Consider the following 21,710-nt stretch of genomic DNA (forward strand, 5'->3'; position numbering starts at 1 on the left):
TTGGGGGTACATCAGATATGTGCTTGTGCTTTGGGTCTTCAAAACCAGTTCTAGAAGGGTTCACAGATTCTGACATGGCAGGTGATCTTGATGGTAGGAAGTCTACATCAGGGTATGTGTTTACTTTTGCAGGGGAAGCTGTTTCATGGCAGTCTAAATTGCAGAAGTGTGTAGCCTTGTCGACTACAGAAGCTGAGTATATTGCAGCTACTGAAGCTAGCAAGGAGATGCTATGGATGAAAAGGTTTCTTCTTGAATTGGGAGTGAAGCAAGAAGAGTATGTGGTGTTTTGTGATAGCCAAAGTGCTCTTGATTTGAGCAAGAACACTATGTACCATGCACGGACAAAGCATATTGATGTCCGTTACCATTGGTTGCGGATAGCAATTCAGGATCTTGAATTACAATTGAAGAAGGTCCACACGGATGTGAACATCGCCGATATGTTGACAAAAGTAACTTCTAAGGATAAGTTACAATTGTGCAAAAGCTTGGCCGGGATGAACTCCCCGACCAAGATGAATGACTTGTGAGCAGGTTGTGTGATGTATCTCCCTCGTAGTAGGGCTGGAGGGGGAGATTGTGAGGTGTCCAGCCCTGTTTGAAGCTCTAAGATAGATGTATAACTCAATATTGAGTTTGTGCAGGAATACTGTAGCAACGGGGATGCAGAGAATGGCTGTAAACCTCACGGGCTCCATGCGGCCCGCATGGAGACCGTGAGGCTCACTGGAATTTTTGATTTACGCTAGTCTCTGTAGCAGGATGTACTGCGATAATATTCTGTAGCGATGAGAGAATTTCGAGAATGGTCAGTAAAACCTCACGGGCTCTATGCGGCCCGCATGGTGACCGTATGGACTCATCGTAGCATCCCGAATGAGTTACTTAACTCTTCGTTCTCTCTTCGATGAATAGGGCATTCTTGAGGTTTCTTGAGAGAAAAAGAAAGGGAGAGGGTTACGGGCTAGGGGCTTCAACATCCATCAAAGGGAAGCCTTGAAGACATCCTAGAGCTTCGGATCCGAGCTTGTGAGCTCAAAGAAGAAGAAGTGAAGGTATATTTGTACTCTTCTTCTTCATTCTTGTAAACCCTAAAGCTAGGGGTTGCAAGAAGGTGGGATGGTTGCTAGGGCAAGTTGTTTATCATCTTGTTGTGTGTTCTTATTTGCTCAAGAGAGGCTTATTGTATATTTGTATGCATTGATTAGCGGATTAAGCTAGGTTGTAGCTTAAGGGAGAAGAAGAACACCCGTAGCACTTCCCATACCAATTGAACACTCTAGGTCCTTGTGGTTTCTCTTTGTAGTGAGGAGTTTTTCCCACAAGGATTCTTCCTGAAAAATGATGTATATTGGTTTTTGAATGAGAATTGTGTATTTGCTTGTCGTTTGATCCAAAGGGGTGAATAGTGTTGACTGCCAGGTTTTGTCCGCTGTGTGTTGTATACCCCGGGCTCCCCAACAGTCACGACTCACAAAAGCATGTGTACAATTATGTTCGAATAATGAGAGCATGTGACCATTCCTATCGACTCATTCCTTTTTTTGAAAAAAAAGAAGCAAAATCTCTATAAAATTTATAGATAAAATTTATCTTATATAGATAAGAATTATTAAGTATAATTTATTATCTATTCTAACAAAACAAACAAACAAATAAATAAATATCATAAAGAGAGGTTCAACAATTACATATCAATATATTAAATCGATAACTAATTCCAAAACTGAGAAAATAAATGTCATAATTAGAAAACACTAATGTATAAATATCCATTTATCAATTTGATTATCAAATATAAGTGCTTGTTTTTATATTATAATTATGGTTTCAATATTATATTTGCTCATTATTAATTATTATAATATATTTTTATAATATTTTATTATTAATCTCAGTTCAATCTCGGTTCGATCTGTTGGAATCCATGGACTCCTGACCCCTGGGCTTGGTTGGGTCAATACCCGGACCAGGTCTAACTACCTAGATGATATGTGACGATGGTATTAATAATTATATATATACCGTGATGAAAAACATCTTATTTACCTTCAAAAATATATATTTTGATTTTAGTATAATTAATTGGTTAAGCATATCAAATCTCCCATGCTTGACAATGAGTGAACGACGCTCTTTATTTTGTTTTATATGAATTTATATATATTTTCCACAAAATTAAATGTCACTCATACTCATAGATGTAACCCTTTGTTATATTTGCCAATTTTGTAATAAATAGAAATTTAATTTTATGAAACAGATTATAAAATTTTGAGATGAATGAATGAAAATTATCACCTTTTCAACATTCATTATTGCATTGGAAAATTTGAAATGAGAGTTAATTGGGAAAAATTATCACATTGTGTTAATTCTAATATTAGACAACATCATATATTATACGAGTAATGCTATATGGGGCGAAGCAATCACACGACCCAGCCACACGAATGACGTGGCTGGGTCACGTGGCTGCTTCTCTCTCTAAATTCACTTTTAATTTTTTTATTTTAAAAAAATTAAAATTGAAGATAAAATGAAATCTTGATTTTAAAAAATTTAAAGGTGAAAATAAAATAAAATCTTGTGTGCCCTAGTTACTCGGATTTTTTCGACTCCTGACCAGCTCCCTCTATACCGATTTCAAGGTGGCGAGTCACCGGGAGCCAGAGAGGAGGCGAGTGCCGGGATCGAGGGCACTAGCAGTGGTGCAGGAGAGAGGAGAGGGGAGTGGCAGACTGGAGCCTTTGTCCAAGAGAGTGGCAACCAGACACGAGAAAGAGAGAGGAAATGGCGCCGATGGTATAGGAGAGAGAGTAGAGGTGAGCGGCGATCAGGTGGTGGGATTGGTGGAGAGAGAGACACAAGAGGGAGAGAGAGAGCATTAAAGATCTCAAGATTTCATTTTATCTTCAATTTTAATTTTTTTAAAATAAAAAAATTAAAAGTGAATTTAGAGAGAGAAGCAGCCATGTGACCCAGCCACGTCATTCGTGTGGCTGGGTCGTGTGATTGCTTCGCCCCATATAGCATTACTCATATTATACATTGCTAAAAAAACGTAAATCATGGTATTAGAATTAGAATTTAAGGAAACAATAATTATAAATTGTCATAATAATAATAGCTGGATGCATTGTCACACACTTAAATAGATATAAAATGGCATAGTACCAAATCCAATTACGTTGCAAAATAAAATCACAAATACACACATAAATGTTTGGGCATATAACCACAAAGTACCAAACTCAAATAACATTACATGAATAAAATAAGCGACATCCACACAAACATCAATTATTTAAGTAGAGTTCATATATAAGAAACTTCATGTATGCTTCCTTGGTTGCTAACTTCATATGGAGCTCCTTTGAAGTCCAAAAGCACTCCTCATTGACACAACCCTATACAAATAATCCATGTATGTATTTTTTTGCTTTTTACTATTAAATGGAAATGTAATAGTAGAAATCAAAAGTTATACCAAATAATTAAAGGAATTAGCGATTTCTTCATCAATTTCTTCAGCAATTTCTTTATCCTGAAATATCAAGATGAGAGTTAATTTAAAGATTAAATGGAAATGTAATAGTAGAAATCAAAAGTTATACCAAATTAAAGGAACTCACTTAATATTATTATTTAATGGAGATGTTGGGCACATGTTGTATTTTGTACCAGTCTTCTCCTGTATTCTCCTTAATCCTAGTCACCAATACTTCAGACATATCTGATAATTTCAATTGACGAAGTGGCACATTCTTCAGTCCTTCTGGAATCATCTTCAACCCACAACAATCGTAGATCCCCAAAAACTTGAGGCATGACATTGCGTTCTCCTCAATCTTCCACTTCTCAAGTTTATCAAGACACGAAATTCTCAAGGATAACAGTTGTGGGAAACCTGTTGCTGAACATTTCATCTTTTTGCCTCTATATGCACGATCGAGTCGTAGATGTTTGAGACATGTCAGCTTCTCTAGTGTTGCCATTGGGTCTTGCTTCAATCCAACATATGACAGATATAGTTCCACTAGTTGTTGAGGAAATACATCATTATCCGGAAGATGTTCACTTTTTAAACATCCTTTAAGATACAATTTCTTGAGGCAGTGTTGATTGGAAAAGGCTGTAATGATGTTGTCCAAACGAATTGCATTTTCATTATAAGGATAATTAATTATAGAAAAGGAGGCAAGACGACCCAAATTCTGGAGTGATGAAGCTAGGGCATCCACATGCTTATTAGGGACTTCATTAATGCTCAATTCAAATAGGTTTGCGAGCTTTGGAAGTGAATTCTCTATCCATTGTCCAGCATTTAACCCAACTAAAGTTTGCAAATTCTTTGGTACATCATTTCCCATATTTAGAGGAACACCCGTTGATGTACCTTCTAGATAAACATGCCTGAGATTAGCAATTGTCCAGAGTGAATCTGGTATCTTTTCAGAAAATCCATGTATAATAAAAGTTTGGAGATTGCGGAGATCACCAATCCATGATGGAACTTCCTTCAGACGCCCAACATGCAACTCAAGATATCTTAAATGAATTAATTATTTGATTTCACTTGGGAATTCTGATATAACCAACTTATTCACATAAAGCACTCTTAATAATTTAAATTTGCCAAGCTGTCCATTCAGAGCTGCGAAATCCAGACGTTGATAAGATCCAAGGCTGTAGAATAGACCCCGCAACTTTGAGTTAGAATAGTTTAGAGTCTTAATCTCATTAAATATGATCAGTCGTCGGGCTGCATTTGGCATTGTCGCACGATCAACAGTGTCATTCTGGTAGATTTCAAGAAATCTGTTATCTTTGGCTTCTGAAATGCACATGTCACGCAAAAGATCATGGATTTGACAATATTTTACACCATCATCATATTCATGCTCGGTAACTTGAATTAAACATCGTTGTGCCAACTCCACCAGACAATCAAATCCAGATTCTTCTATGGTTTTACCATTTTCTGTTGGTAAGAAACCTTCTGCTGACCACAATCTAATTACTGTTTTTGAAGGAATATTCATGTCCTCTCCGAAGCAACCAAAATAAAGAAAACATGATTTCAAATAATGTGGCAAATCATTATAACTCAATGCAAGTATTTCCAAACACTTATCTCCACCTTTCACAAATTGCCTTTTCATGCTCTCAACAACTTTCTGCCATGCATCTTTAGTTTGTGGCTTAGTTGAGACAAGACCTCCAAGAACTACTAGTGCTAGTGGTAGACCTCCACACCTCTTAACAAGCTGATGAGCAGAATCAAGTAAGTCGTCAGAACAACATGTTTCAGTATTTTGTCTTGGGAAGACCTTGCGAAGAAACAATTCCTTGCTCTCTTTTATATTTAACAAACGCAATTCATGAGGTTGGATGGTAGGATCTGCAATCTTAGCAACATTTAAGAAGCGAGTGGTGATAATAACTCTGCTTCCATTATTAACATCTGGAAATACCTTTAGTAATTCAGTCCATGCATCTTCTTTCCAAACATCATCAAGAACGATCAAGTACTTGCCTTTCTTCAATTTTTCAGAAATAGCAACCGAGAGGTCTTGGATTGTGTCAGCTAATGGAGTTGCTGAAACTTCTGATTTGATTCTCTTTAAAACCTCATGGATGGTATATTCTTGAGATATGATTACCCATGCAAATATATCAAAACTTCTCTTGACTTCAAAATCATTATAAACAGATTTAGCAAGAGTGGTCTTTCCCAAACCACCCATACCCACCATAGAGATCACTGACCGATTTGCATTGTTTATGTCAACCAACTCATGCACAATCTTTTTCTTCTCATCATCAAAGCCAACCATATCAATGTCATCACTCAGTTGGGGCAATATAGGGATCACATTTTGACTTCTAGATTGACTAGTTGTGCCAATTGTTTCACCTATATTAGAAATGCCATATACATCTCTACTTTCAGATAACTCGTGCAACTTAGCTTTTATCCCCTTAACATCCACATGAACCTTGTGTCTACTGACCAATTCATCAAATATAAATACAAACCTGGAGAAAAATCATAGTTATTTCTTATACCGATCTGCTCCAATTTTTTTTAATGCATCTATAGTTGAATTTCATTTGATCAAATAATTTAGAAAAATTCAAGGACTCCAAAGTTTGAAATATTCATCTTACTCATCCTAAACTTTCAATTAATTTTAGTTAATTTAAGCTTAGATTAAAAACTCATGAGAATGTGGGAAAGAAATTGAGAATAGGTCATCATGTACCATATGCGAGTCTAGCAAAACATTTTCATCCAAGATAAATAACCCAGTATCCAGGTTCAAAACTCTATGAAAAGTCTATTCTAAAAACACCAACCTAACAAATTTTGAAAAAAACAATTTCACTAGTTATACATTTTTTATAAGTCAATCTAAATACTAAAATTAGATCTATAAAACCAGGTTAGATTTAACTTTTTTCACCTAAAAATCTTTGACTAAAGAAATAAAAAGCATACCCTTGCGTGTGTGTGTGTGTGTGTGTATATATATATATGTTTTAATTTTAAGTGTTGAATTCAGAAAATAAGTAATTTTTTTTTCAAAGCTATAAAATTGGTGTTTTTCATAGAAGTATTTCTAAAAAACACATAAGAAAAGTGCTCATTTTCATGTAAATAAATTGGTGTTTGTAAAACATACCTCTCAATGAAGGCAATGCAGCCATCCCTCTCTGGTCTTCGGAGCTTGGAATACATGAAAGTGTCAATAGCGTCCTCAGCATCAAAAGCAAGGTCTCTCATCTCTGTGACCCAGTGCTTGACCCTTTCATCATCACCCTTCTTCTTCTTTGCATCTGCATCCTTTAAGAAGCACTGCATTCTCCCCAGTTCTCTTTTCAACCACTCCACTTCGCCTCTCACTCCATATAAATTGATGGCTTCTTGAGCTAACAGTTCACCTAGTTTCCGGACTACAAAACCCACTGCAGCCTCAGCCATTGATTTGTCCCTGTCCTCCTTCTTCTTCTCCTTCAGGAAAGTTGCGGATATATTTATGAAGGGGGAGAAGCTAGGTTGGTATAAATGCCAGCATCCCAGCCATAAATTTATGAAGGGGGAGTAGGAGTACAATATTTAATTTTAAATCATAAAAAAAATGACTGATATGGTCTTTTAAAACATAATAGAGACTAAAAAAATTATAATTTAAAATAAAAAACTAAAAAAAATAAATTTAAAAATTATTTAAAAATTATATCATATATATATACAAAATAGAATTTATATTTAATTATATAAGTTTGCAACCTTCCAAATAAACTAAAATTTATATTAAAAAATACAGTCGATAAGATCCACGAGTTTGATAGCGGCATCCCAGCTGTAATGAGCTGGGAACTATTTTTTAAACTATCATTTATATTTTTTTAAAAAAAAAATACAGTCAGCAAGGTAAGCTGTAATGAGCTGGGGACATTTTGGGAAAAAAATAAAAAATTGAATAAACTATAATTTTTTATTTTTAGATTAATAAAATAAATTTAATATTGTCAATTAAAAAAATAATATTAGTTTGACTTTTCCAATAGGATCCATGCATCATCCACTGGCAGAGAGTCAGAGACTATTAGTTTAATGGTTTTTTTTTTCTTTTTATATGGAGAAAGTAGTTAGAGCCAGAGATGTGCATAATCAAAAAAAGTTTATACTTCAACCACAGGGACCTCCATTATCATCTTTTGTAAGCTAGGACACATCCACCTTAAATAAAAAATCTGTGCAAATAAACTAAAAAAATATTAGTACATTTTTTTTTTTTTTTTAGTGAAATACTCCTATGATCCTTCTGATTTGTCCAATTTAACAATTTCATATAGATTAAGAAAATTAGTTAAAATTAATTAACAATGTAAAATTTATAAAAAATTATATTAACTTTTTAAAATTACTCTCACTTAAAATATAATTTATTGAAAATTATAAAATTATATTTAATATAAATATTAAATTAAAAAACAATATTTTATATTTCATAAATTTTATAAATGGATAAATAAAAAAAATTAAACGAGAGGAGTACTTTCTTAACTTCGTTCATCAAATTACAATAAATAAATAAATAACCGATAAATAATTAAAAATAAAGAAAACAAAACTATTTATAGTGGGAAAAAAAAGTTAAAATGAGCAAGGTGACCATTAATAAAAGATACACCCTTATGTAACTGAGAATTTTTCCAATGAAGCACGTCTGAGCTTTTATTGCTGAAGACTAACTATCGATTTCAGATCAAAACTGAGCACCAAGCTTTAATTTTATTTCTACGACAGAGTAATTGGAGATTTCCAGTGGATTTTTGGTGACTTGGACGTCGGAAAGCTTGTGTGGATGCCTGCGATCCACGCCACCGCCATCAACTCATCCCTATCTGAGACAAAAAGACCACATTAATTTACAATAGCTAACGCAGACATCCCACGTGACAAAAACACCACATTAGTTAAGTAAATTGAACCGCCAAGTCGATTGACATGGACCCTGTGGGCCAAGTTAAAGATTTTTCGTCCATCGTAACTCAAAAATCCAATCGGAAATCCCCCAATTACCGAAGCCCTGAGAAATGAAATTAAAGTCTTTAGTACTCATTTTCGATACAAATCGAAAAGCTAAGACTAAACCCGATATACATCAAACTTTGAGATGCCACTCGAAAAATTTACCCCTCAGAACTCATGTTCTTCACAAATGAGATATTATAAAATTAATTCCATCTAACAATATTAGTTGAGAATTATGTCATGCTCATTTTATTAGAAAAAAAAGAAAAATTGAAACATTTTACACAAAACTTATGCCAATAAATTAAAAAATCATTAAACCAACAATCTTTATAAATCATGGACAATTCAAATTAAAGATACATATAGACAAGAAGTTAATTTAACACATGTGTTCGTATGGGTTGAAGTTTGAATTTTATTTTCTTAATAGGATATAAACATGAAACATTATCCGCATATGATCAATATTAACAGACTAGAACATAATCAGGCCTAAAGCCCTGATGGATCATGAATTGCTTATCTTATTTTTTAGATCTGAAATTTGGATGCCAATGATCAAGAAATCTATACGTTGACTTTGACTTTAAAAAATCATAATTTATATTATAAAAAAGGATAAATATAAGTGGGCATTTATCAAGAGAGCAGGTCCAATGGCATCCGGCATCCCGGCTATAAGAAGCTGTGATATATTCGAAAAGAATTAAATAAACTATAATTTATGTAAAAAAAACACTAGTACAGCTTGGCATCAGCTTGGCATCAAGGAGTTGGGATGTATTTTAAAAAAATGGAAAAAAAAACTAAAATTTATATTAAAAAAAAAAAAGAGTAGGTGAGGTCCAAGAGTTTGAAAGTGGCATCCCAGATTCCTAGCTGTTATGAGCTGGTAAGTATTTGAAAAAAAAAAATAATAAATTGAATAATCTATAATTTTTATCTTTTAGGTTAATAAAATAAGTTTGATATTTAATATTTTAAAATTAAAAAAAAATAATATTAGTTTATTTTTTCTATGATCCATCAAACACGAAAATGCATTGTAATTGACAGCATCCTGGTAAAAAAAAAAAAGTCAATGGGCCTTGACCCAACAATCACTGGGTTTCTAACTCGTAGGACGAAACATAAAGTCCTTTTGGCAAAGAGACATGAGGCTATCAGTTCCGTGGTTTTTTAAGTGGAGCAGCTACTCAGGGGCATGTATAAAATAGTTTATACTTCAACCATATATATATACCCTTACCTCATATAAGCTGAAGATGCAAACACTTTAAATAAAAAGAATTCGGTGCTAGATAAAACAATCATTAGCAAGTCTTTTTTTGAAATACTTTCTTAACTTCATTCATCAAATGATAATAAATAAATAAATAAATAAATAAATATCCAATAAATAATTAAAAAATAAAAAAAATAAAAAACAAGTAATATATAATAATAACATTAAATCAAATAGAATTTATTCCATAATATTTATTAATTAATAACAATAACGCTACAAATTATCTCGTGTGAAGTGGTGAGCATTTGTGAGATGTGAAAACCTACACTCAAATGTGATAGAGACACTCACACTAACGCATGATATAGATAATCGTTTGTTACCTTTAATATATATATATATATATATATATATATATATAATCAAATAATTTATGTTAATATTTTTAATAAAATAGATAAATCATTCATTTTGATAATTATTGTGAAAAAAAATTCATCCCTCAATCTTTCATTTAGTTAGAGAAAAAATTATGATTACTAAAACATAAAAGTTGTGTTTTTAAAGTTTAATTATTAATCATTCGAGACAAAGGAATGAAGAAAAAGACAAGCGAATGGTTGGATGGCAGGGGTGCTTCCACAAAGAAGGCGTGGATATAAAACAACCCCGCATGCATGGTGCGTAGGGTACTAGTCCTAATACTGTTGAAGGAAGAGAAGTGAAGAGGCAGCTCGTCACAGACAAACTAGTGTCCTACTAATAGGACACAGTCATTAGTGCATCCATATGTCATTGACAAAAAGAAAAAGAAAAAAAAGGTGATATATCAAGCTTCAGTTTTCCCAGTTGGCCTAACAATATGTTGTCTGAAAGCTTCTATTTCATAAAAATCAGGTGTTTAGCTTCCATAGCGGAAAGCCAAGATAGCCAAATGAGAAAATGGTTTTCATGAGTTGAATAGCAGTGGGTGCACCAAACATGCAATTGTTTCCAAATCATAATCAGTATTTGAAGTCTAGTGAAAAAAACTAACCTGTTTAATTGATACTTTCTACTGAGAAAAAGAATAAACTTTTAGCAATCCTTCATATGCGTACTCTTCTAGAAAAGACTTGTACAATCCTTCATATGCGTACATACTCTTCTAGAAAAGACTTGTACAGTGCTTGGAATGAATTAAAACTTCCTTGGACAATCTTCTTGACGTGCACATGGACACTATGGAGCTCAACATATAGAAAATAATATGAATATAAGAAATAAAAATCAACTTGAGTAATCCTACCACCACTGTTAAGTATGACACAAACCACTGAATACTGATCTTATCAAATACTTGGACATAATTCACTTAAATAATCATTAGAAAGGACTTTAGATATGTACTAAACTTTTACATGGTATGGACTGTTGACAGTAGTAGAAAGTCTATTGAAGCATAACATTGAGTAGTAACAATGAGTGGTTAATGCTAAAGAGGTTCACCTAACATGGCCAGCTCTATTACCTAATGTGTATGTTCATCTTTTTCAATTTGTACAGTATCACTGTTCTAAAAATTCAAAGTTAACCAGATAAATTATTCAAAACACTTTGATCTAAACTCTGACTACCAATACACCAAAACATTTAGAAACAAAAAAAAAAATCAAACAATAGAACACAGAACCACCATTAACCCCAAAGCTAGTGATTCTAGCTAATTTTCTTAAAAAATTTAAAATAAGAAATGTTAAACCAACGCCACTATTAATGCACCTTTTATTTATCCAAGTGAACAAAATCAAAACAACACACCGTACCTGATTCTTGTTGTAGTCATTTGGTTGTGATAAATTAAAAAAAAATGCAACCACTTCTAGAGCCTCCATGGTCCTCTTCTTCAACTTCCTCACATAAAAAGAAAAGAACTCACATTAGTTAGTTCAAAGTAGGGTGTCAATGCCTTCTTCATACCTTTCTGCATGAAGATAGTCCTCTCTAGAATTTCCCCAAGAAGCAGGCGAACTATGGCAGCACACTTGTTGCACTGAATTCGAAAACCTCGAGCTGCGCAAATTGCAGGAGGCTTTCCTTAGCATCTGTATACTCCAATTGAATGGTTAAAAGGGATAACAGCAAAAATGCAAAAAATTAAAAATTAGAGGGTTCGGTCAACTGATAAAAATGTGGGCTTTAGAGAATTATTTTAAAATTTTGGGTTGGAAGGAAAACCTTTTTAATAAACATTTTTCAAAATTAACTATTAAATATATTTATTTAAAAAAAATAAAAATTTTATAAACATGTAATGAAAGTCTTTCTTACTCACCCATGAATTTCAGCAAGACTATTCGAAAGTTCATAGCTGTAAGACAGCTTAGAGGCTAAAACATCAACAGTTTTGTTTATGTTCTTTAGGCCTGCAATGCTTACAGAGGAACAAGCTTTAGCCTGGGAAAAATAAGACAAAAAAATGAGTAAACTCATCCACGTAAAAGTGACTAATCAAAAAACAGTAATGACCATGAAAAGAGTTACCTCATTGTAATTCTTTTGATCAATCAAAAATATCAATACAAACATGTAATAGTACATCTCCAGCTCTAGTAGAGAAGCTCATTCTTAATTCTAATTGACTCATGATTATATTTATTAACAAGAAATCTTAATTCATAGAAACATACGATTCAATTCCATAATCCACCAGGGCAACTTCAATCATAATCAGTATGTATACAAATGAAAGGCATGAATTAAAAATAATCCAAGATGTATTAAAAGGAAAAGATCTCATAAACATATAAAAGTCCAAAAAAATGAAGCAATACATTTATAACAACTGATATTTGTTCTGTTGCCTAGCACAATATCAAATTGTCGGCAAGACGTGTATGTCTCTTAGCTATAAAAGCATCAAATTTTGAAAAATTTTAAAATTTCTTCGTGCAAGTAAATGTTAAGATGATTATGGGGGGAAAACAAAATTTGAAATACTATTTAGATCTCCACTTCCAATGCAATTCAATTAATCTTGTCTGTTGGTGCACCATTGTGTCCATATTGCAAAAATACAGTATTATATGGGCATCAACTATTCTTCACTAATAAGAAATCCAAGAAAATCCTAAGACTCAGTATAAATAATATTTGATAACAAGATCAGATTCACGTAACAACAATAAATCCTTAGATGTAACAGAAACTACATCTCCACAATCATCTGGCAATAGAAACACACATAAGAAGGGATAACATACATCTGGGAGAAGTCAAGGAAAAGATAGGAGGGAACACCCCACACCCTACGCCCACCCCCACAGGCACATAATGAACAAGCAACAAACATGCAAGAGGCAACAGAAAGTCAATAGATAATCACATTTTCACAAGAAGCACCAACTTACGATCCACAAGAAAGAAGAATACAGCAAATTTTTTGATACTGAAAAGCCATAATACAAACTACAAACAGATGAGAAAAAGGAAAAACAATAGAAAAGAGAAGGGACATCACCAGCCTCCTCAGCCTTTATAAGATAGGGATTACTGAAATACTACAATAGGTAAACAAAACACAGGAAAAAAAGGTATTGTTCCTGCAATGAAATAAAACACAATTTACTAATGAAACACAATAAGATAGGAATTACTAAAATACTACAGTAGGTATTATGACATTGAAATGAAACACAATTTACTAATGAAACATAAGCATGCTTCCTGTATTATCCTCCAACCAATAATTCCTCTTAAAAAGACTACTGCAAACCAATGAATGAAAAATATAATTATTTAAAAAAAACACACACACACTAATTTGAGTGCCTCACGGTAATACAGAAACTGGTGATTCCAATATGAGTTATCCTCATCCTTCACTAGAACCTAATTCTAGTCTTTCTTATGAAACTAAGCGAAAGACAAATTCATACTTTAACTGCAAAAAATCCTTTTTTTTTTCTAAATAAGTCTGTCTAATAGGTTGCTTAAGCCAATGAATCACAATGTGCAGTTGTAGCAGATCGAATAGCACAAATTATAGGAAAAACAAATACACACGCCATAACATTATAAAATGTAATTACTAAGGTAGAAAGCCATAAGAATGCAGTTTTGAAATGAACACCTAAGCATAAAAGATTAAGTTGCCAAATGAAGCGTAGTCAACAGTGTAAACAACTAGGTCAAATTACAACTTTGCTGCAATTGAAGATACCTTTCTCAAGATCAGCAATGTCAAGAAGCTTGACAAGATCAACATGATCCTTCAACTTGTCTTCCATACGTCTATCACCCCATACTCGAACTATTTCATTGTTTGCCTGAAAAACAGTTAAATTAATGTCCACAGAACACAATAAACATCAAAAGAGTAAAAAGCAAGATGTCTGCTCATAGGCGAACCTCATCATTGCTACCAGAGTCATGCACAAGATTGCCAATTGTCTCGAGCTTAGAATCAAGGTAGCCTTCGCCTATTGAATCTCAATCTCCTTCTTTGCAGTTAATTTCTTGTTTCCATTAGTGCTGTTTATCATCTCCGTCGCATCCTCCTTCACCTGCACCAATCAAACAATCAAAAAACATTATTTACCCCCAAATCACAGCTAAGAACGACAAAGAAACCCACAATTTTGAGACGTGCAACCCCTTGTTGATTCCATTGAAGTCTTTTCTGAGAATCTCCAACTCGAATTGATCTGCCAAAACACCAAGATCAAAATGAGAAGAGTTAACCACAGAGCTAAGAAGAGAGGAAGTGGGGGATGCATACGTTGCCGCCATTCTTTGTTAAGGCTGATGACCTCGTTGATGACCTTGACACTGGCGAAACGGCGGCGCTGAGACTCGCGGATGGGCTCGGAATCGAAGCCTTTCATGGCCCTAAAGAGATTGATATCCAGCATCCCTGTGGTCGTGGACGATGAGAAAAATGCGCAAATGAGTCCACGGACTTCTTTGAGCGCTGATGCTGACCTCTTCTATTATTATTGTTAAAACATAGTATTTTTGTAGAAGTATGGGAGTATACGAGCAAAGATGAGAAAAATAGTGAACCTCAAGGGTGTTGCTTGCCAGTGGTGGTGGTCAGAAAGAGAGCATCCCAGATCTCGGAGAAGGTGGAGATGATGATGCGGTGGTGGTGATGTGAGAAAAAGAGAAGGCAATGCAAGAGCTCCTCCAGAGCAAGGGGCTCGTACAACTTCTCCACAATCATCTCCGCCATGGATCTCGTCGGATCTCTTCACCACGGCGAAGCTCTCCTTGACCATCAATTTCTCCACCATCTTCCTTAGATTAATGCCGTCCGATGAGTCGGTGGAGGAGGAAATTAGGGTTTCGGTCTCATCATCATCATCGTCTTCATCATCGCAATTGTTAAGGGTCAGAGAAGAGGTTTGGTTGAAGAGATTGGTGTGAAATCTCATTATCGCTGGAGGAGAAGCTGGGCCGGGAATTAGGGTTAGGGTTTTGGCGAGAGTCTATCTATGATATATTCATAACCATCTCAATATGTCTCTTTTAAACTTTAAAGAGATGCTTGCTTGTATTTGTAGCAAAGAATATCAAGAAGTTTATATAACGAAAGGAGGAATAAAGATATCCACTAAATAATGTAGTGCTTCATATGGTCAATTGGGAACAACAGAAAAAGAAGGAAAAACAATTATAGCAAGAGTATGTATGTAGGTAATCAGCATAATGTTCTTTATCATTATTGTTTTCTTTATATGGGTCCATTTGGGCATATATATATATATATATATATATATCATAAATATACGCCAATTTTATTTCCTTTTATTTTTTTCTGAAACAGTTATACAATTTTGAGCTGAATGAACATAACTATCAGCTTGTCAACATAATATTTTTAGGACTAGTTTGACAAAAGATTCTCCATTCAATATTTGATTTCCAAAAATTAAAACTTATGGGGTAGTCATAGTAGTTGTACATGGTTCTATATATAATCTTCTGATTTTTTACAAAGTAATTTCTAGATTTTTCTATACATTCTTCTAAGTGAAACTATTCGAATTTATTATTATTATTATTATTATTATTATTATTATTATTATTATATAACATCTAAACATTTTGTTTAAAGCTCTAGAAGTTTTTCAAAATCTATTTAGAGTTTTCTTCACTAGTTTAGAAAGTTATTAATTTTAACACTCATCCTTAATGCACTATGGGCATACTTGGAGCAAACTTCATGGTTCCTCAAATTTCAACGATGTCAGAGACTTTGTAAATATATCTGTAATTTTTTTTCTGTTTTGCAATGCTTCAAATTTATTTCTCCTTTTATTGTTCTTTTTTAGAGGAAATGATACTTAATATGCTTTGTTTAGCCATGCTGAACAAATGATTTGTACATAGCTAATTTTGTCGAACAAATGCATGTCTTAAGAAGTTATGGTGTGAATATCTCACTGATGTAGCTTATGTAGCGTACAGTATCATAAGACAATAATTTATATATTCCAAGTGATCATGGTGAAGAAATCATAGCTCTTATACTTAATTATGTGTGCCATTACACGTTAGCAACTCTCTGATCAAGAAAACATGCCTGAAAATACACTGTCAAGTAAGTGACAATATTCTATACACATTAATAACAAAAGAAAAGAATTGAGACCAAAGAGAAAGCACACTAGTGATGAACAATAGAGAGATTTGCTCTTGGTTCTGATAAAGAAGGCATCATTCACTCAGTTTATTCAAGGTACAGTCTTTGTTTATCCACAAAAGTATCATTAACTCTAGATTGAAATTTGAAATCTTGACATAACTTAAAACAGCTTCTTGGCTCAATTATGTCCCATCAAACTATTTTAAATGGGCATAGCTTGGAGTTTGTGAAGTTCATTGGAGAATATGACCCAGATCTCATCTTCAAATTGAGTGGTTAATCCTTCAGCAATGCACTCTTCATCTTTCACTTTGCTGCAATGAATTGTCAGGTATTGAGGATCAAATACATCTTATTTGCAAACCTTGATGTCAAATTGTCAAAATGATGGAGTCTTGCTCTTCAAATCATTGGTGGTTTTCATTCTCTGAAAACTAAGATATGCTCAACATTAATGAACTACAAAGAGCTGAATAACAACATCATTTACAATATTAATACATTAACCAATCATAAAGAATGTCAACAGGCATTTGTTTAAAGCATCTCAAATTCGAGATATGTTACTCCACAAATTATCTCACAATATTTCATATTCTGTTCACGTTCAATATCAATCTCTGATATATCTTACATACGATATATAGATTCTAAAAAATCAACAAAAGTAATATAATTAAACTAGCATGAAAAGTTTTGAACTTATTATGTAGATGTGTTTGGATTAGAGATGAACTCTGGACTTGTTTGGTCTGTGTTGATTGAAAAATTACTAGAATTTTTTGGGATTTTTGGTTATTGCTTTTAATTTTTGAAAGAGTTGAAGGACTTGCAGATGGATCCACTGCACTTTTTAATTTAATGTTAATATCTATTCATATGATTAAATTTATAGCTAAAAGTTACTTCTGTTTACTTCCTGAATTTTTTTGGAAATTATGTTTTGTTACTATGATTTTGTATATTTTGGTTGGATTTGCTAACTGATGTTTGTATTTGGACTATGGTTTTAAGCCCTATAGCTGAGGATATGTTCCACTGGCAACTGGCAAGCAACTATATTCTAGTTGGATTTACTAACTAATGTTTGTATTTGGACTATGGTTTTAAGCCCTGTAGCTGAGGATATGTTCCACTGGCAACTGGCAAGCAACTATATTCTAGTTGGATTTGCTAACTAATGTTTATATTTGGACTATGGTTTTAAAGAAGTGTGATTAGTATTGTTAAATGTTTTTGAGCTTTAGAAGAGATCAAATACAGTTATAATGGTCAAATTGGAATTCCGTTGATGAAATGCTTTCTTTTGAGGATGGATGAACTTGCCTATTGTCTTTGGACCTCATAAATGCATTTTTCATAGTCAAGAAATATTTTTGATATATATATATATACATCAGTAATTATTATGTGAAAGATACATCAACTTGATAAATATTGCTTGTCATATAACCTATAGCAGAGTCCTGAATCATTTTCTTTTGAGTCATTTGAATTTTATCTAATTCATCATAGATTCATACATGTAAACCAAGAAGTTATTTAGGCCTCTTGGATTTTTATAAATTTGGTTTTTTATACTTCACCCTATTTATTTGTAAATTCCATGCTATGTCTCCGATTGCCATATCCAGCAGCAAGTTTCCTCTTCTAACATGCTCCATGGCTGTCTTGATCAGTGCTTCAAATTCTGCATGCAAGCTGTTGTCCATAATTGTAGAAATAGCACTTGCCAAAATTACAATTTTGTTGTTCTTGATTAATTATAGTAAAACTAGATCTGTCAATTTGGGCCAAGCCTGCCGGGCCGGCCCGCCCCGCCAATTAAAATAAGTGGATTGGGTTGGTATTATATAGGCCCGTTTGAAGGCGGGTCAAAACAGGTCAACCCGCGCGGGCTGCAGGGCGGGGTGGGGCGGGCCGCGGGTTGCGGTGGGCTAGCCCGCCACCCTTAATTTAAAAAATAATATTAAAAAATAAAAAATTATTAAATAATTATAAAGTTAAAAAAGGTAAATACATATTTATAAAGGGGCTTCTATGCAAAAGATATTGATTTTTTTAACATTTTGATTTTTTTTTAAATTTTGTTAAACTTTACAAATTTAATAGGATTAAAGTAATTTTGATGGATGGATGATTTTTAATAGTAATTAACGTTTTTATTTTGCAATTAGTTTTTTGGATTTTGTTAATTTTTTTTATATATTGTGGCAAAATTATGTCAAAAATATAAATAAATATATGAGAACTATGAAGTGTAATTATTTTTTAATTTTTTATATTTTTTATATTTTGGTGGGCCGGCCCACCCAACCCACAACCCAAAGTGGATCAGGTTGGGTTGGCATTTGGCCGGCCCGCCCCGCCCCTCCAAATGGTGGGTTTTGACGGGCCGTGGGCCGGCCCGCTCCGCCGACCCGAATTGACACCTCTAAGCAAAACCTAAGCCACAATTTAATCTGTCATCTATTTAGGTAGTGTTACAAAAAATTGAGAAACTATTTTGATCATGAAAGTGGGATGAAACTTCCTTGGATTGAACTCTCTTGTTTCAAGAGAGATCAGCAACCAACTGAAAGGCATTTTGGAAAACTTGTTGGAAGGTTGGGTAGTTGTTGTAAATACCAGGTCACAATTATTAGTCATCCAAATGGATCAGGCACAAGTAGTGATTTTCTGTGGAGACGGTGGATGTGAAATTCTGGAATGGAATTTGACTGCCCATAATCAATTTTTTTTCTTCATTCTTAGAGTTTTTTTTTTTAAATCTCCCTGTCCCATGGAAATAAAATTATTTACTTATTTGGTTAATTTGATAAAAAGATCTAGAGCCTAGACTCATAACTTTTTTTTATTGTTATTTATTTTATTTTATTTTACATGGTGAACATGGAGGAGTGGAGAGCCATAAGCACACAAATGAATCAGAGAAAAGGAAAACAGAAAAGGCTTTGCAAGAAAGACAGTATTGATGAAATTGATGTAGGATATTTTAGAAGTTTGATTGGATAATTTATGTATCTTGCTGCAGCAAAGTCCACATTGTTGCTAGTGGGATGTGGAGCTCTCAATGCAATTTCTTTTCAATCTCTAGGTTAACTGTGGAGACGAGGATGTGGAATTTTGAAATTTGATTGCCAATAATCAATTTTTTTTTTGTTCTTAAGGTATTTTAAAAAAAATTCCTTGCTCTATAAAAATTAAATTATTTACTTGGTTATCTCATAAAAGATCTAGACTCTTAATTTTTCTTCAATGTTTTTTTATTTATTAAAAAAACAAACCAACAAATCGAGTGGCAAGCTCTAACCTACACCAAGAACCTCTTAAATGTCTTACATTTACTTTTCACAATCGGCCTTACCGATAGGCTATAAATCCTTTGTTATTTTAGAAATTTGTGATTATAGGTTTAATGCATCTCATTCCAATATGCTCTGAAATTCTATTTTGCTGTAAATGTCTTGTGATGTGTGCAATGTGCTAATGAAATATATTTAAAAGCAACAAAAACAATAGTAAGATATATCTGATGTACTGTTGAGGTGTTGCATGTGTTAACTAAGTTCTGTTTTTGCTTAGTTGCAGCTATTGTTGCCCTGCTTTGTGGATGTTTATCTTTGCAGATTCCAATTGGATTGTGTGTCATGCTACTGATCATTCCAAAGAATACGCTGGTGGAGTTCAATTCAAAATGGGGATGTTTCTATTAAATTACCACTGATAGGAGAGTTGTAATTACAGGTTGTCAGCAAGTGTGGACACAATCAAGCCTGGACTAGGCAATCAAGCATGCTACACAACATAGTATGAAGCTCAGAATCCTCTTCACAAACTGTGCTGAATTATTGTAGGCCGTGGAGACCAGATCAAAGTTTCCTAACTGAAGAATTGCCAATGAATGAGCTGTCCTCCATATACAACTGCTCTTCTTCTCACTGAAGTTGAGACTTCAATCTTAATTGATTGCATGCTGATCAACATAATTTTTGTTAGAATCACAATTATTTTAAGCTAGAAGTGTGATTTTGTATTGGCATTCTGTTTACTGCTGTTCTAGATTAAGGGAACAAGCTACCGAGGTTCTTGAAAGCCTGATGACGGATGGAGATGAATGGTTGTCTAGTGGCTTCGTCGACGAAAGCACAAAGGTGATACTCATTAGCTTTGATACAATAATATCAAACATTCCTGCTGAGTCTTCCATGATGATCATTTGCATGCTATTTTTTTTTTTTACAAAAAAACATTGAAATGAATTGAAATGCTATAAAAAAAATTCATTCTTTGCATTCTGAAAAATAAATTGAAATGAACCCTGTAACTGCAGAAATAAAGGTTCTGCTTAATCTGTGGCTTTTGTACATGGTGCTGTTAGTTCCCTACGATGTGGTGCAGTCCTTGGTTTGTATTAGTTTTGCATTCATGTTCTTTTCGGAGTGCAGTCTTTGGTTTGTACTAGTTTTGCATTCGTGTTCTTTTCGGCGATTTATGATGTATTTTAATTTGTATATGAGTTTAGATTGGAGATGAACTTGGACTTGGCTGGTCTATGTTGATTGAATAATCCTGGGATTTTTGTGTTTTGATTGTTGCTTCTTTGGATTTGAATTTGTTTTTCTTTTTATTTTGTTAGTGATTGTTGTGTGGGTTGGAGTTATCCATGGCTTCAAAGATGAGTATGCAGGAGTTGAAGGACTTGTAGAATTCTATCATTAAATTTACATAAATTTACATAATAATAATAATAATAATAATAATAATAATAATAATAATAATAATAGTAATAGTAATAGTAATAGTAATATGAAGCTTTATTTTTTAGGACCTTAAACCAATTGACCTTCATTTATGCAACTCTTCATCTAGGTGCAAAACTTTAATAAATATTAAAATTATTTTGTATATTAATTTTAAAATAGTTTAATATAGATATTAAACTCTCAATTAAATGATAAATAGAGACAATGCCATATGCATGACTTATTATTTAAATCTCTAACATTATTTGTTATTATTTTCTAAATCAAATAGATTCTATTTTAAGGTAGTTTTAATAAATGGGCCTCCATTTGCAGACTCATATAGACATGTGTATAAAACATTGTTTTTAACATATTTATTTTAATTCTCAAAAACTAATTAGCTTTCTAATAAAAAGACCAAAAGGACCTCCACTCTTTTTTCTTCATCTATCTAGGAAAAAAAATTAAAACTTTGAGATAAATAAATATTTTAATAGGTTTTTTCAAATTAATAGAAAAAAGAAAGACGTATTGGCAAATACAACGTCTACA

General features: G+C 33.2%; 2 protein-coding genes across 12 annotated transcripts; both read right to left on the minus strand.

The window, feature by feature from the left end:
- Positions 1 to 3,162: 3,162 nt before the first annotated feature.
- LOC120282520 (disease resistance protein RPP8-like) lies at positions 3,163 to 15,332 on the minus strand. Of its 11 annotated transcripts, XM_039289361.1 has the most exons (13): positions 14,826 to 15,330; positions 14,542 to 14,676; positions 14,398 to 14,467; positions 14,172 to 14,326; positions 13,984 to 14,089; positions 13,025 to 13,363; positions 12,097 to 12,187; positions 11,742 to 11,834; positions 11,588 to 11,671; positions 6,693 to 7,021; positions 3,639 to 6,045; positions 3,494 to 3,550; positions 3,163 to 3,413 (listed from the first exon to the last, which is right to left on the minus strand). In XM_039289361.1, the coding sequence occupies exons 9-11, from the start codon at positions 11,654 to 11,656 to the stop codon at positions 4,569 to 4,571; spliced, it is 1,875 nt and encodes a 624-aa protein (XP_039145295.1). In that variant the 5' UTR covers positions 11,657 to 11,671; positions 11,742 to 11,834; positions 12,097 to 12,187; positions 13,025 to 13,363; positions 13,984 to 14,089; positions 14,172 to 14,326; positions 14,398 to 14,467; positions 14,542 to 14,676; positions 14,826 to 15,330; the 3' UTR covers positions 3,163 to 3,413; positions 3,494 to 3,550; positions 3,639 to 4,568. The 11 variants fall into 11 exon arrangements, with proteins under 11 accessions (XP_039145295.1, XP_039145341.1, XP_039145325.1 ...); XM_039289407.1 differs by having other exon boundaries at positions 3,163 to 3,550; positions 11,742 to 11,866; positions 14,826 to 15,331; XM_039289391.1 differs by having other exon boundaries at positions 3,163 to 3,550; positions 14,542 to 14,739; positions 14,826 to 15,331.
- LOC120255407 (probable disease resistance protein RF45) lies at positions 3,481 to 4,376 on the minus strand. Its single transcript, XM_039263240.1, has 2 exons — positions 3,688 to 4,376; positions 3,481 to 3,550 (listed from the first exon to the last, which is right to left on the minus strand). Exons 1-2 carry the CDS (start codon positions 4,374 to 4,376, stop codon positions 3,481 to 3,483), a joined length of 759 nt encoding a protein of 252 aa, XP_039119174.1.
- Positions 15,333 to 21,710: the final 6,378 nt, after the last annotated feature.

The sequence above is a fragment of the Dioscorea cayenensis genome, chromosome 3, assembly GCF_009730915.1.
Source record: "Dioscorea cayenensis subsp. rotundata cultivar TDr96_F1 chromosome 3, TDr96_F1_v2_PseudoChromosome.rev07_lg8_w22 25.fasta, whole genome shotgun sequence".
Taxonomy (NCBI): domain Eukaryota; kingdom Viridiplantae; phylum Streptophyta; class Magnoliopsida; order Dioscoreales; family Dioscoreaceae; genus Dioscorea; species Dioscorea cayenensis.

Excerpts from the sequence above, each read along its gene's own strand:
- LOC120255407 (XM_039263240.1), bottom strand. The coding sequence starts at position 4,376 with ATGGGAAATGATGTACCAAAGAATTTGCAAACTTTAGTTGGGTTAAAT. Across the intron at positions 3,551-3,687 it reads GAGAATACAGGAGAAGACTG|GATAAAGAAATTGCTGAAGA; the intron begins GTACAAAATACA and ends TTGATATTTCAG.
- LOC120282520 (XM_039289355.1), bottom strand. The coding sequence starts at position 11,656 with ATGGAGGCTCTAGAAGTGGTTGCATTTTTTTTTAATTTATCACAACCA. Across the intron at positions 7,022-11,587 it reads ATGACTACAACAAGAATCAG|GAGAAGAAGAAGGAGGACAG; the intron begins GTACGGTGTGTT and ends ACTTTCCTGAAG. Across the intron at positions 6,046-6,692 it reads TGCATTGCCTTCATTGAGAG|GTTTGTATTTATATTTGATG; the intron begins GTATGTTTTACA and ends ATTTTTCTCCAG.